Source organism: Budorcas taxicolor, chromosome 3 (assembly GCF_023091745.1).
Source record: "Budorcas taxicolor isolate Tak-1 chromosome 3, Takin1.1, whole genome shotgun sequence".
In the NCBI taxonomy this organism is placed as follows: Eukaryota; Metazoa; Chordata; class Mammalia; order Artiodactyla; family Bovidae; genus Budorcas; species Budorcas taxicolor.
This window is the reverse complement of record NC_068912.1, coordinates 14616129-14630378: the sequence shown is the minus strand read 5'-3', so window position 1 is coordinate 14630378 and position 14250 is coordinate 14616129. Positions and strand designations below refer to the sequence as shown.

Sequence of the window (14250 nt, the reverse complement as noted above, 5' to 3'; positions counted from 1 at the left end):
AGGCTTAATGAAAGTAAAGAACTTGCCTGAAGTCACATGGTGAGCTGACAGCACCCAGGTCTTGGTTCTGAATAAGAATCCCCTGGGGGGAGACAGGGATCAGAAGTAGTGTTAATGAATAGTGAGGTGGGGACAGTGGGCTCCTGGAGTCAGGATATGTATGATCCATGTGGATCCGGTGGGGAGTCAGAAGTCCATCCTGAGGTCTAACCCCATCTTTCCTCCTCCAGTCCCTCCCTCATCCTGCAGCATGGCCCCACTGTTCCTGCCCCTCCTGGCAGCCCTGGTTCTGGCCTGGATCCCTGAGGCCTTGGCTGATGCTCTGGAAGGAGACAGCTCAGGTAAGCAGCGCCACTCAGGGCCACTGTTTGTCTCCTACATCTCCCCTGCAGTAGGAAGGAGCCTCTTGTCCAGCCCTAAGCAACCTCTGTCAGCCTCGAGGGACCAGGGAGGAACTGGGAGCACTGTCGGGGAGGGCCTGTGCAGCGACACTTGAAAATCAGGGACGATTTGTGGGCCCTCGATAGGGTGATGGAATTTGAGGAGTAGGGCTGGGGTGGGGCACTAGGTACAAGGCTGTCGGTCTCCAGGGTGGAGGATGGAGGACCCTCCGGGAAGATGAATGGGGCTGCGAGGCTGAACAGGGATGGAACTGGGAGAAATGCAGAAAGGGGCTCTGAAGGGAACAGGCTAGGGAAATTTTGAGAAGAGGGTTGCAGGACCCAGGGGAGAGGCTTGAGGACCCAGAGTGGGGCCCAGGAATCCTAGGGTGGTACTGGGAGGCTCTGGGGGCAAAACTAGCTGACTTTGGGGACGGGTCTGTCGACCCTGAGGGGTGGGCCTGGGGGACCTACAGGTGAGTTTGCAGGACTCAGCGGCCGGAGCCCTGAGTTCCAGAGGGGGCGGGGGGCGGGGTTACGAGAACCCGAGGGCGGGGCGTCGGGGTCCTGGGGCGGGGCTTAGAAACCCCGGGGCGGGGCGCGGCAGATCTACAACGCGAAATTCCAGCCGGCTCCGCCCGTCCACAGAGGACAGGGCCTTCCGCGTGCGCATCGCGGGCGACGCGCCGCTGCAGGGCGTGCTGGGCGGCGCCCTCACCATCCCATGCCACGTCCACTACCTGCGGCCGTCGCCGAGCCGCCGGGCCGCGCAGGGCTCCCCGCGGGTTAAGTGGACCTTCCTGTCCGGCGGCCGGGAGGCCGAGGTGCTAGTGGCGCGGGGCCTACGCGTCAAGGTGAGCGAGGCCTACCGGTTCCGCGTGGCACTGCCTGCCTACCCGGCGTCACTCACCGACGTCTCCCTGGTGCTGAGCGAGCTGCGGCCCAACGACTCAGGCATTTACCGCTGCGAGGTCCAGCATGGCATCGACGACAGCAGCGACGCTGTGGAGGTCAAGGTCAAAGGTGAGAAGTCGGAGACGGAGAGCGGGAGGGGAGCCCACTGTGTGGGGCGGAAGCAGACACCTAGAAGGCGCAGACCGAATTGGAAAAGGAGTTTCCCTCCTTTCTTTCTTCAGGTGAAGGAAAATTCTACCCACAATCTAAATTAAGTCCCCCATGCTATAGAGCGAGCGCAATCTGGACTTTACCCTTTGTCTACAGGGGAGTGACAGGGAGGGTAAGGGGAAGTCAGTGTGCTGGGTGATCCCGCCTCAGGGTCCTCTCTGCCCCTCAGGGGTCGTCTTTCTCTACCGGGAGGGCTCTGCCCGCTACGCTTTCTCCTTCACTGGGGCCCAGGAGGCCTGTGCCCGCATCGGAGCGCGAATCGCCACTCCGGAGCAGCTCTACGCCGCCTACCTCGGGGGCTATGAACAGTGTGACGCTGGCTGGCTGTCCGACCAGACCGTGAGGTGGGCTGGGGCTGTCGACCACGAATTTCTAGTTGTTTCTGAGGGGGCTGTTATTTCTGAGAGGGCTGTGGCTTCTGGTTCTACCAGGGCCTGCCGGCTGCTGCCTCAGGAGGGCCATATAGGGCTCCCTGCCTGTGGGAGATGAAGTTGGTCTGCGGCGGACGGGTTAGGACCGTGTGCTCGCAGGGGTGCATTTCTGCAGAGCTGAGAAGACACTTGGCTGCACTGAAAGCAATGTGATTGAGGGGGTGGGGGGTCACCACAGAATGTCTCCTGGTGAAGGCATTTGTACCTCCGCCCCAGGTATCCCATCCAGACGCCACGAGAGGCCTGTTATGGAGACATGGATGGCTTCCCTGGGGTCCGGAACTACGGAGTGGTCGACCCGGATGACCTCTATGATGTTTACTGTTATGCTGAAGAACTAAATGGTGATTGGGGGTGGGAGGTTCCCAGGGGAAGAGACCCCTCTCCGGGGCTGCCCTTAGGTGCTCCCGGGCCTCTGCTGGACCTTACCATACTGTGTTTAAGTGTGCAGCCAGGAGTAAGGGAAACAGTGTCCCTCTCTCCAAACACGGTCATAGAGACAAGTTCACAGCCAAAGCCTCCAGACAGGTGGCTGAGATAGGAGACTGAGTTTGACTCTGCTGGTGTACATCTCTTTGGCGGATAACCAGTGTTAGTGGCTCAGTCGTGTCCGACTCTTTGTGACCCCATGCACTATATGGCCCACTAGGCTCCTCTGTGCATGGGATTCTCCAAGCAAGAATACTGGAGTGGGTAGCCATTCCCTTCTCCAGGGGATCTTCCTGATCCAGGGATCAAACCCGAGTCTCCCCCACTGCACGCTGATTCTTTATCATCAGACCCACCAGAAGGTTCCATACATCTCTTTACATTTTAGCATCTTTGAGCCTCAGTTTCCTTCTTTGCAGAATGAGGAAGTTGGGCCAGGTTCCTTTGAGCAGTGTTATCCATCTTAAGGTTCTATCAAGACTTCGATCCTGTGAAGTAGGATGATAGGCTCCATGTCACAGATGAGGAAACTGAGGCCCAGAGGAGCTCGTCCAGAGTCCCAGTGGGAGCCCCGGGTGGAAGGAGCTACCTTCCTGGTAACCCAGCCTCTTCTTCCTCCCCAGGAGAGCTGTTCCTGGGTGCCCCTCCAGAAAAGCTGACCTTGGAGGAGGCACGGACATACTGCCAGGAGCGGGGTGCTAAGATTGCAACCACCGGCCAGCTGTATGCAGCCTGGGATGGTGGCCTGGACCGCTGCAGCCCTGGCTGGCTGGCTGATGGCAGTGTGCGCTACCCCATCGTCACCCCCAGCCAGCGCTGTGGTGGGGGCCTCCCTGGTGTCAAGACTCTCTTCCTCTTTCCCAACCAGACCGGCTTCCCCAACAAGCACAGCCGCTTCAACGTCTACTGCTTCCGAGGTGAGCCCATTCCCTTGCAGAGGCTGAGACCAATCTCAGGCCAGCAGAGTCCAGCCCTCCAGTTCCACCCCGGCCCTGACCAGTTTCTCTTGGGTCTTTGCCATTTGCCTCCTGGTGCTGCAGGTAGTGCCCTCTGACTTGGTCTGTGTGGCCTCAAGGAGGGCTCACCTGTCTGCATTGCCTAAGCTGCACCCACATCAGTAGTTCTTACCTTGTTCTTTCTGTTGCAACACCCCCTCTCCCCTGTTGGGCTGCCAATCATGTCTCCATCTCTGGTCAGCTCATGAACAGAGCAGAGATGACCAACATTCTCTGAATCCAAGGAGTAATCCACTTCAGTTAACCAAATATCCTCAGAGCCCTCAGTGGGGTTTCCAGAGCCTTCAGCTTAAGCTTGAAGGTATCAATTCTTTAACACCAAATACTGATGGACAGACGTAATCCCCACCCCTCACAGGGAGCAGATCCTTAAGGACAGTTGGGTGTAGAGACGGCTTCCTGCCCACGTCTTATACTGAGAGCTAGAGGAGAGGCACAGGGCCCAGGCCAAGGGGTGACTGACAGTCAGGGAGGCATTGCCACAGAGTATCTGAGTCCTTGCCCCAGCTGGGAGCCTTCAGTAGTACTGGTACTTCAGTTGTATTAGTACTGGTATTTGTGCTGGAGGCAGAAATGGGGGGAGAAGAAACAGTCTTTACCCTCAGGGAGCCCCTGGTCTGAAGGAGGAAGATGCAACTTCTGCCATGGGAGCCCCCGTCTGACTGAAGACAAGATGTCTCCCTCCCAGCATGAGGAAAGACTAGGAGAAAAGCTTTACTTCCACTGGGACTGATCTCCAGACAGCTTTGGCCTGAGTCTGGGCGGAGTAGGGAAGTCAAGTCCACAGGAAGACGGGTCCATCTGAATAGGCTTACTGGAATATGGATAATGGTGATGGTGATAATTATAATAACAGTAGCTAACACTTCTAACACTGATTATAATTATGTGCCAAGCACTATTCTGGGACGAAATGGAAAGAGGAACTGAATCAGGAGATGGGGCTAGGGAAGAGGAAGACTAGGGTGGGGAGCAGGTGGGGACAGAAGCGGCCTAGGGCACAGGTTTGCTTGTCTGGTATGAGCAGGTGACAGAGGCAGGCAGGACATGCTGTCCTGTCCTGTGTGGCTGAGCAAGGACAGCCCCCAGGGCTTTTCTTAGCCCAATTCCACCTTCCCTTCATCGGTTTTCTGCTCTTGGTTCCCTTCCCCAGGGACAAGTCAATTCATTCTAAAACTCTGGTTATTTGCAGAGAGCAGATCCTGAAATGATACATCTGCTCATCCTTTGCCCTTTGGCCCCAACACTGAGATCGTCTGGTGTTGATGGTTGAATGTCCTTCCTGTTCTCTGTCCTTCAGCTCTCCTGTGGTGATGGCAACCTGTCCGCATCCATTTCTAAAGTCTTAGAATGACTGGGATCCTTCACCTTGCCCCAAACCCAGGGTCCCACAGTGCTGAGGCTGTTCTGTTCGTCCTTCTGTCTCCAAGGGATGACTTCTCTCCTGAGTCTTTCTTTACCAGTCTATCTAAAGCAGTACTTCCCATCGCCTTACTCTGCTTAATTGTTCTTTAGATGGTAAAATTATAATGTATGTTTATTTGCTTATCTGTATCTAGAATATAATGAATTCTGTAGGGGCAGGAATCATGCTATTTGGCTCTGCACTCTGTCCCCAGTGCCCAGGAGATTGCTTGGCATGGTGCCTAGTGGACACTTGGTTAATGCTTGAGGAAGGAGTGATGAAGTCCTGGGGTGCTCCCTGGGCTCCGTGAGTGCTCCACAGAGAGGACGAGAGAGAATTAAGAGAATTCCATGATCTCTGAATCTAACCCAGAGCCCTCACATGCAGGCATGGGTTGGGGGGAGAGCCACCTCTCTAACCTCCCACTGGCACTTTCCTTCTGCCACAGACTCTGCCCAGCCTTCTGCCATCCCTGAGGCAGCCAACCCAGGCTCTGACCCGGCCTCTGATGCACTGGAATCCATTGTCACAGTGACTGAGACCCTGGAGGAACTGAAGCTGCCCCAGGAAGCTGTGGAAAGCGAGTCCCGAGGAGCCATCTACTCCATTCCCATTATAGAGGATGGAGGTGGTGGAAGCTCCACTCCAGAAGACCCAGCGGAGGCCCCTAAAACCCTCCTAGGTAACTCAAATCTCTCATCCTGGGGTTGTCTTTGCCTGGAAGAAGTTAGCGGCAGAAGGGGCTGGCCTGGGCTGAGGCCGGGGTTGTCCCCACCGTGTGTCCTGTGTGGCTGAGCAAGGACAGCCCCCAGGGCTTTTCTTAGCCCAATTCCACCTTCCCTTCATTGGTTTTCTGCTCTTGGTTCCCTTCCCCAGGGACAAGTCAATTCATTCTAAAACTCTGGTTCCCCACCGTGGCTCTGCCCTCTCAACAGCACAGTAGTGCAAGGCACCGCCCTTGTCCCTCTCCCAACCTTTGCCTTTCCAGCAGAGCCCACTCCCAAATAGCTAGGTCTGGAGATGCTTGGACTAAGCATCTGCCCTTTGGAAAGGAAGGATCTCCTTTCTTTGGTCCCTCCCCCCCATCACCTACCCAAAATAAACAAAATTTCAACAGACTGGTAGAGGGGGATGCAACCACCAGGTTTTCCTGGACTAATGACAGCTCACAGAGCCTTCTCAAGTGTTGCCTCAATATTGCAGCTCTGGTTGAAATTCTTCTGGTTCAGAGCAAAGACAATTCCTCCCCAGGGCAGCCTCTTGCCTCTCCCCCAGGGCTCACCCTCCCCAGCCCCACTTCTCTCCCCGCTTCCCCTTCCTTCTTCCTGTCCTCTGGCGGGTGCTGTCCCTGGTGCTGAATCATCTGTGCTTTGCCTAGAATTCGAAACCCAATCCATTGTGCCTCCGCTGGGGTCCTCAGAAGAGGAAGGCAAGGTGTTGGAGCAAGAAGAGAAATACAGGGGTGAAGAAGAGGAAGAAGAGGAAGAAGAAGAGGAGGAGGTGGAGGAGGAGGCCCTGTGGGCCTGGCCCAGTGAGCTCAGCAGCCTGGACCCAGAGGCCCCTCTCCCCACTGAGCCAGCTCCAGAGGGGTCACTCACCCAGGCATCCCCTCCAGTGAGGGCTGCCCTCCAGCCTGGTGCATCACCACCACCCTATGACGACCCAGAGGCTCCCAGGCCTCCAAGGGTCCTTGGGCCACCCACCAAGACCCTGCCCACTCCCAGGGAAGGGAACCTGGCATCCCCACCACCTTCCACTCCGGTTGGGGCAAGAGAGAGAGAGGAGGAGACTGGAGGTCCTGAGCTCTCTGGGGCCCCTCGAGGAGAGAGTGAGGAGACAGGAAGCTCCGAGGGTGCCCCTTCCCTGCTTCCAGCCACACGGGCCCCTGGGGATACCAGGGATCTGGAGAGCCCCTCTGAAGAGAATTCCAGAAGAACTGTCCCACCAGGGACTTCAGTGCGTGCCCAGCCGGTGCTGCCCACTGACAGTGCCAGCCGTGGTGGAGTGGCCGTGGCCCCCTCATCAGGTAACTTTGCCCAAGGCTCAGCCTCCCTCCTTATCCTCCTCCTCTTCCTCCCCCTGCAGCTCTGGATCACCTGACCCATAGTCCTTTAACCCACCATTGCCCCAGACTCTCTCGTCCTTTACCTTCATTCTCCTACCCACCTCTACCTGCAGGCTTCCAATCCTGGATGCCCCACTTTGTGACTACCATCCCAGCTCTCTGACTTCTCACCTTATAACCCCCAACTCCGTGACTCCCACCCTGTGACCTCTCCCCGTTTCTGAAATCCTCACTGTGACCCCCAGTCCCACCACCAACCATGTGGAACTTTTTCCTAGCCTCAGTTCTCTACCTGTGACTCACATCTCACTGGCCCCACAGAGCACCCTCAGGCCTTGTTCAGTGGGTGCCCTCGTAGCCTTTTGCATTCTTCAGGGCCCAGGCCCATCCCCTGCTGCTCCCTCCCCATCCTGTATGCCTCCCCACTTCAGCTGCCTCCCACTGGTATCAGGGAAGCCTGGAGTCCCGTTCCCACCTCTCAACCTTTGGGGTCCAGGAGAGCCCTTATCCCCACAGAGCCTTAAGCAACTACTTCTATGAAGTACTTTTTTCAACTGTTTCATGGAAACAAGCCTTGGAAATAAATCTCTATTAAACTGCTTTATAACCAGAACTCTGGCACCCTCTGTCTCCACCCCCAGCTGTTTGCCCCTTTCATTCCATGGATTTGTGCGCTGGGTAGCTCTTTGGTGCTTCTTGTGGTTCCGTCTCTGTCTCTCTGTCTCTCTCCCTGGGTCTTTGTGTGTCTTTGTGCCTCTTCCTTTCCATCTTCAGCCTGCACCCTTTCCTGTCCTAGCAGTCTAACAGCCCCTTGCTGTTCCTTCATGCTCTCCTCAGGCTTGTCTCTGCCTCCCTTCCTGTCTCCTGAGATCTACACGTTACCCCAGAGACGTCTTTGTCTCTCAGTATGTGGGTGTGGGAGTCGTAGTCCCTCACTTCTGACAGGGAGAAACCTCTGCAGCCCAGAGTGTGTGCATGTGTGTGTGTGTGCACGCATGTGCACGCGTGTGTGTGTATGTGTCCCTTTGTATTCACTTCTGATCCATCCTCTTGGCCCCCATCTAGAGCCGCACACACAGGGTACTGACAGAGAGAGCACATCCTAGCGTGGAGGCCGTTCCCTGGCATCCAGGTGCCCCAAGAGCCTGTTCCCCTCCTGCAAACATCCACGGGGGTTGGAATCTCACTTTCACGCCCATGATCTCTCCCTTCTCCACTAACTCCTGTGCTAATGACTACCCTCACCCCCTATTTTACCCTCCCTGAACTCAAAGGATCTCAAAGTTGCTAATGCTGGAGAAGACACAGATCAGCAGGGGAAGATGGAAAGTGTGGGGGGAGGGGGAATGGGGAGTTAGGTTTTGGGGTCTGAGCGCAAGAAGCCCTACCTATTCAGTGAAGGCTGAATTTCCACATGGAGATCTCTGGAGAAGGGTGGGATCCTCCTAGTCCCAGGACCACTCTTCTAGATGGTCCAGGGTGGGCTCAGGGTCTCTGCATCACACCTGGGCTCATGCATTTTGACTACTGCCTCCCTGCCCCGCTGGCCTTGGAGTTCAGTACTGCATTGGGCAGGAAGGGACTTTGGTGGGAGAGGAGCACCATTGGAAGTATCAGTGGTGTCTTAGTTACCCCACCTGGGGGATGAGTGAGTGGTCCTCCAGCCCGCTATTGCAGCAGGAAGGCAGGGAGAACTTTCTGAATGTGTATAATAGTTGATCCAAAAGGGGTGGGGGGATGGGAATACCAGAAAGTCTTGAGAAGTTCTTTCACCGCCAACACAGCCTCCCCTCCTGGTCAGGTTCTGCCACTCACAGCCAGGGAGAGGGAACTTTGGCTTGGGTGGGACTCCACAGACCAAGTTTGAGAGTCTTTGTCCACCAGGATTGGAGGGTTGGGCAGAGAGGACCACAGGGGGAACAGAAAAGTGTGAGGAATGGAAAGGGAGTTCAGGACTCCTACCTTCTGTAGGGCCTGGTGCTTAAAGAGTTAAGTAAAACCCCTCCCCTCCCTGCTTTGCCCTGGGAGGCAGCAACACCAGATTGGAAGAAACTGTTGGCAGAAGGGGTGATGACAGGGGGAGTGGTGCTGGAACAGCTGATTCATTTTACCCAAAACAGCTAGGTCATCCCAGAAAAATTCTTTGAACCAACTCCAGCTCCTCCTCCCCCACCTCTGCTCTGATCCCCACCAGGCAGTGGGATCTCGGGCCAGAGTGAAGCATTGTGGGCCCTGGCCTTGGCCTCTAAGAGTGGATGGCATGGTCTGAAGGTCCCGCCCCAAGCTGGGCTGAGAACCCTGACCTGTCCCGTCAGTCTGTGAGGTCATCTTCTCCCGGTCATCTGGAACGGAAAACAGTCCAATTTGTCAGCCCCTTCAGCACCTAGGCCCAGTGTAGGGGCAGCCACCCAGCATCCTGAGAGAGAGTCCAGAAAAGGAGGCAGATGGCCTAGCCAGCTGGAGCTGGACCTAGATAACAGATTGCAGGCCTTCAGGGTAGTGTGTTAATCCAAGAAGACTGCCTGGAGGAGAGGGAACCGGAAGGAAGGAGTTGAAAGGGTTTCTAGGCTGGGGGAACCTTCAGGAGGCCCCAAGTGGAGGGGGGAAGGGGAGCCTGGTGAGGGGGGAGAGTCTGAAGAGATAAGAAGGAGAGGCAAAGAGGTTGGATGATGTTGAGAGAATGTTGCAGTGCTGCAGGACAGGGTGAGCTACTGGGCTCCATTCCTGGGATGGGTTGGGGGCAGTGGGGAAGGAGAGGGCATAGAGTGAGGGAAGTACACTGGATCTTCCCCCAGCAGCTTCTGGGCCTGACTGCCCAATGGATAGCAGGAGGAGGGGGTTAGCTCCCTCCCGGAGCACCCCGGCATCAGGTCTCAGAAGCAGTAAAAGGCAGGTCACAACTTACTGTTGCTGTGGTGACTCTCCTCTCCTTCAGTTCCACCCAGCCTATGTAGACTACACAGAATCATGCTAAGACCTGGCGCAATGACAGGGGCTGGGGGACTAAACTCTAGACCTAGAGAAGTAAAGTGACCATCTCAGTGTCACCCAGCAGAGCCAGAAGCTAGGTAAGAGTCCAGGAGGCATGACTGATCGCCCGATATCTTTCCCCTTGGTGGAGTTATACCCTGAGAGCTTTCCTGGACACATCCCCTTGGTCCCTGTTAGAGCCCACACTGGCGGACATGACAGTGACCAGCATAGGACTGAGCCAGTGCTGAAACGGGGGGCAGTGAGGAGAGGAGAAACCCAGAACTCAGGCTTCAGGGAGAACACTGAGATGCTGTGACAGCCCCCAGGACACGGGAGTCAGGGCTGGAGGGCTGGCTGCAGAGCTGCGCTCCCCTGCTGCCACACCTCACTTCTCTCCCCCTCAGGTGACTGTTTCCCCAGCCCCTGCCACAATGGCGGGACGTGCTTGGAGGAGGAGGAGGGGGTCCGCTGCCTGTGTTTGCCTGGCTATGGGGGGGACCTGTGCGATGTTGGTGAGTGTGTTGAGGGGCTGTGGCTGGGGGAGATCTGAAGCCTAGGCCCTGCCACAGTGCACTAGTTCTGGGGGAGGGGGGCGGAGGGGGAAGGGGACACTTCCCCTTTGGACCTGTCATTAATGAACCTCCATTTGTTGTCCTTGCCCTTGGACACACCGCGCGCCTGGCGGGATCTCGGTTCCCTACCAGGGATGAACTTAGGCCTCCTGCGGTGGAAACGCAGATAACGAATTACCATTTTAGACAAATCACACAACTTCTCTGAGGCCTACCCTCAATTTCCTTATCTGTTAGTGGAACCAAAAATGACTCTCTCGGGGAGACTGTGAGCCTGGAACTTGGCAGGCACAGTCAGTACTTGTCGGTCTCCATTCTCCTGGGAGGAGAGGAAGGCTCGGCTTTTCTTTCGGATGGAGGATGGCGGAGACCCAGGTCGGGACTCCAGCCTTCACCATGGCTCTCTCGCTGCAGAGAAGGAAGGCATCGGGCCGCCCTGCACGAGGCCCCGCCAGCTCCTAACCCGGCGCTCGCTCTCGGGCGCCGCCCTCCCGCCCTCAGCCCCGCCCCCTCGGCCTGCGGCGGTGGGAGGAGCCCAGTCTCCCTGTCTGGGGACCCAGCCTCTCAAGAGTTCTGGGGTCCTCTCCGCTAAGCTGCCTGCTCTTCTGTGTCCCAGGCCTCCACTTCTGCAGCCCCGGTTGGGACGCCTTCCAGGGCGCCTGCTACAAGCACTTTTCGACCCGAAGGAGCTGGGAGGAGGCGGAGAACAAGTGCCGGATGTACGGCGCGCACCTCGCGAGCATCAGCACGCCGGAGGAACAGGACTTCATCAACAGTGGGCTGGGGACAGGGAGGGAGGCGACCCTCGTCACCTGTTCTCTCATCCACACATTCACTCACTCATCAGTCAGTCAAAGCGTGTGTTAATTAACTCCCTTATACACTCATTCAGATACTCACTACTTGGCTTACCTCATTCATTCATTCACTTTTCCTTCCTGTCTCCCTCCTTCCCACTCCACACGCGGGCAGTGGGGCTTCTGGCAGGGGAGGGCTGAGAAATACGCAGAAAATACTCCTGCATAAGCCTAGTTGTTCCTTGGGGGCTCGTTTATAATCGCTCCCCACCTCCCTGGCTCTCCTGCCTCCATCTACTCTCCCCGACTCTGACGCTATTGAAAGTTTTTACTTTTTCCAGAGTTTCCCTTTTCTAGCCCTAGTGATATTTTTCCTCTTCCCTCACCCCTACGCCCCTGTCTTCCTTCCTGCCCGTGTGCAGAGGTTGGAGGGAGAAATAAGGATACCGGGAAGCGTGGATTTGGGGCTGCGGGGACTTGCCCCGCGAGCGCCCACAGACCGCTCAGTGACGGGGAATGGCCGCCCTCTGCTGGCAGCGGAGCTCACTGCACACTTTCGTCTCCTCTGCGGTTGTTCCCCAGATCGATACCGGGAGTACCAGTGGATCGGGCTCAATGACAGGACCATCGAAGGGGATTTCCTGTGGTCAGATGGTGTCCCCCTGGTGAGAGGTTCCGACCGCCCTTCACGTGGTCTAGGTCGTTTCTTCGAAGCACTTGTACCCTCTACCCCCAGTGACCCCCATCTCTCCGTCTCCTTTTCCTGGCCCTGTACATTTCCCTCTTCCTGGCCCTTCTTCCTTGTGTCCCCTTCTCTTTTCTTCTCATCTGGTTCCCATTACCCCTACCCCCAAGTCCCCTGACATTTTTTCCCTTTGGGGTCCCCTACTCCCCACCCCTCTAGCCTTCCCTCTCTTGTGCCCCTCCTCGACCCCCTTCTCCGCAAGTCCTCCAGGTCCGTTCCTCCTCGTGCTCCTGGAGCGCCTCACTACCTCCTGCCTCCTCCCCCCGCCCTCCCAGCTCTATGAGAACTGGAACCCTGGGCAGCCAGACAGCTACTTCCTGTCCGGAGAGAACTGCGTCGTTATGGTGTGGCACGATCAGGGACAATGGAGTGATGTTCCCTGCAACTACCACTTGTCCTACACCTGCAAGATGGGGCTGGGTGAGGGCAGGCAAGGGGGAGGAGGGGTGGGGGTCAGGGAATCCTGGAACTGATGTGAGTGCAGGAAGAGAGTGCAAAACTACGCTGAGGAATCGGAAATGTGCCCCAGGCTGCGAGCATGGGCGGGATAACAAATCAGACGGGCTCACTAGGAACCCCTGCTCTTTTAAACGGTTTTGTCCTTGTATTTGTTTTTGGCCGCGCTGGGTCTTTGCTGCTGGGCAGGCTGTGCTCTAGTTGCGGTGAGGGGGCTGCTCTCTGCGGCAGTGCGGGAGCACTGTGGCCTCTCTCGTTGCGAAGCACAGGCCCTCGGCGCCCGGCTTCAGCAGTTGCAGCTCCTGGGTTCTGGAGCACAGGCTCAGTAGCTGTGGTGAACTTGGTTGCTCCGCAGCATTTGGAATCTTCCCAGATTAGGGATCAGGCCCGTGTCTCCTGCCCGGGCAGGCGCTTCGCTGCCCCTGAGCCCGCAGGGAAGCCCTTCTGCCGCCCGCTCTCTTTGTGTGTCAGCTCATGGCCTTCTCTTCTCCTCCTTCATCCCAGCTCTGGGGACGGTTTGAGCCAGGTTCCCAGTTCCTGACTGTGTTCTCCTTGCAGTGTCCTGTGGGCCCCCACCAGAGCTGCCCCTGGCTCAGGTATTTGGCCGCCCACGGCTGCGCTATGAAGTCGACACGGTGCTTCGTTACCGGTGCCGGGAGGGGCTGACCCAGCGCAACCTACCACTGATCCGCTGCCAGGAGAATGGTCGCTGGGGGCCCCCCCAGATCTCCTGTGTGCCCCACAGGCCTGTGAGTGCCAGGAGGAGAAAGGTGGGAGACACTAGCCCATATAGCCTTGGGCTCCAGTCCTAGCTCTGCCCATCGCTGGCTAGGTAAACTTGGAGTCATCACTACCGCTCTCTTGGGGCACAGAGGAGGTGGGCTGAATGCTCTTGGGGTCCCCTTCAGCGCTGCTGTCTGAGACTATGCAGCCACAGTCTGGGCTCTTAAGGGCTGAGCCAGGGAAAGTGTTTTGATGAGATCAGAGGTCAAGGAGCAAGAACACGAGAGGGCAGACTCTGAGAAGAGAAAAGAAAAGGAGCCCAAGGGTGGAGGGTGAGTGTGTGTCTTTCCCAGGCTCGAGCTCTGCGCCCAATAGAGGCCCAAGAAGGACATCAGAGGAGGCTCGTGGGGCACTGGAAGGCACGGTTGAACCCCTCTCCCAATCCTGCTCCAGGCCCCTAAGGGGCAAGGCCCCTGGCACTGCCCTCTGCCACCAACCCTCCCTAGACCCGTGCTCTTCCGCCACGGGGAGTGACAGCAGGAGAGGGGTGCAGCTGAAGTCCACGTGGCAGTGCCTGGAGGGGCTTCTGGGAAATACTGGGTTGGCCAAAAATCCGTTTGGCCTTTTCTGTAATATCAATATCTGGGCATCTCCAGTCCTGCCTTAGGCCTTCTCACTCCTATTCTGGGCCTCAGATTTTTCCCTCAGGGCCTTGAGTAGGTCTCTAAGTGCCTCAACTGCCCTCTCCTTGCCAGCCATCCTGTCCCCTCCATTCCCCTGGAGGCCCCTGTGCCCACTCATTCTCAGTTTCCCAAGAGAATGGGTTTGCAGGATGGGGTACCTGTAAAACAAGCAGAAAATAAAGCTGCATTTGAGCCCAAGCAAGTCTGATGCCTGTGTGTGTGTGTGTGAAAGAGAGAGAAAAAAGTGGAGTTCGGCCGGGCCTCACAGGATATATAGACCTTCTGTGTGTATTAGTTTCTGAAGGTCAGTGAAGTCAAGATGTCAGTGGATATGAGTTCATGGCACAGAATAGTCCAGTGTTTATGGAATGAATGAAACACGGGGTTTGGGAAACAGCATAAGGATATTTGGAAGAAGCTGGAGTGCCCGGAGTGTCCAGTAAAGCAGAC

At 56.7% G+C, this 14250-nt stretch overlaps 1 protein-coding gene across 1 annotated transcript; it reads left to right on the top strand.

The window, feature by feature from the left end:
- Positions 1-250: 250 nt before the first annotated feature.
- On the top strand, positions 251-13578 carry BCAN (brevican). The gene is made up of 13 exons (XM_052637902.1): positions 251-341; positions 1029-1403; positions 1675-1849; positions 2153-2280; positions 2989-3282; positions 5235-5468; positions 6165-6812; positions 10229-10336; positions 11013-11171; positions 11776-11858; positions 12214-12358; positions 12953-13143; positions 13471-13578. The coding sequence occupies exons 1-13, from the start codon at positions 251-253 to the stop codon at positions 13576-13578; spliced, it is 2739 nt and encodes a 912-aa protein (XP_052493862.1).
- The last annotated feature ends 672 nt before the right edge of the window (positions 13579-14250 follow it).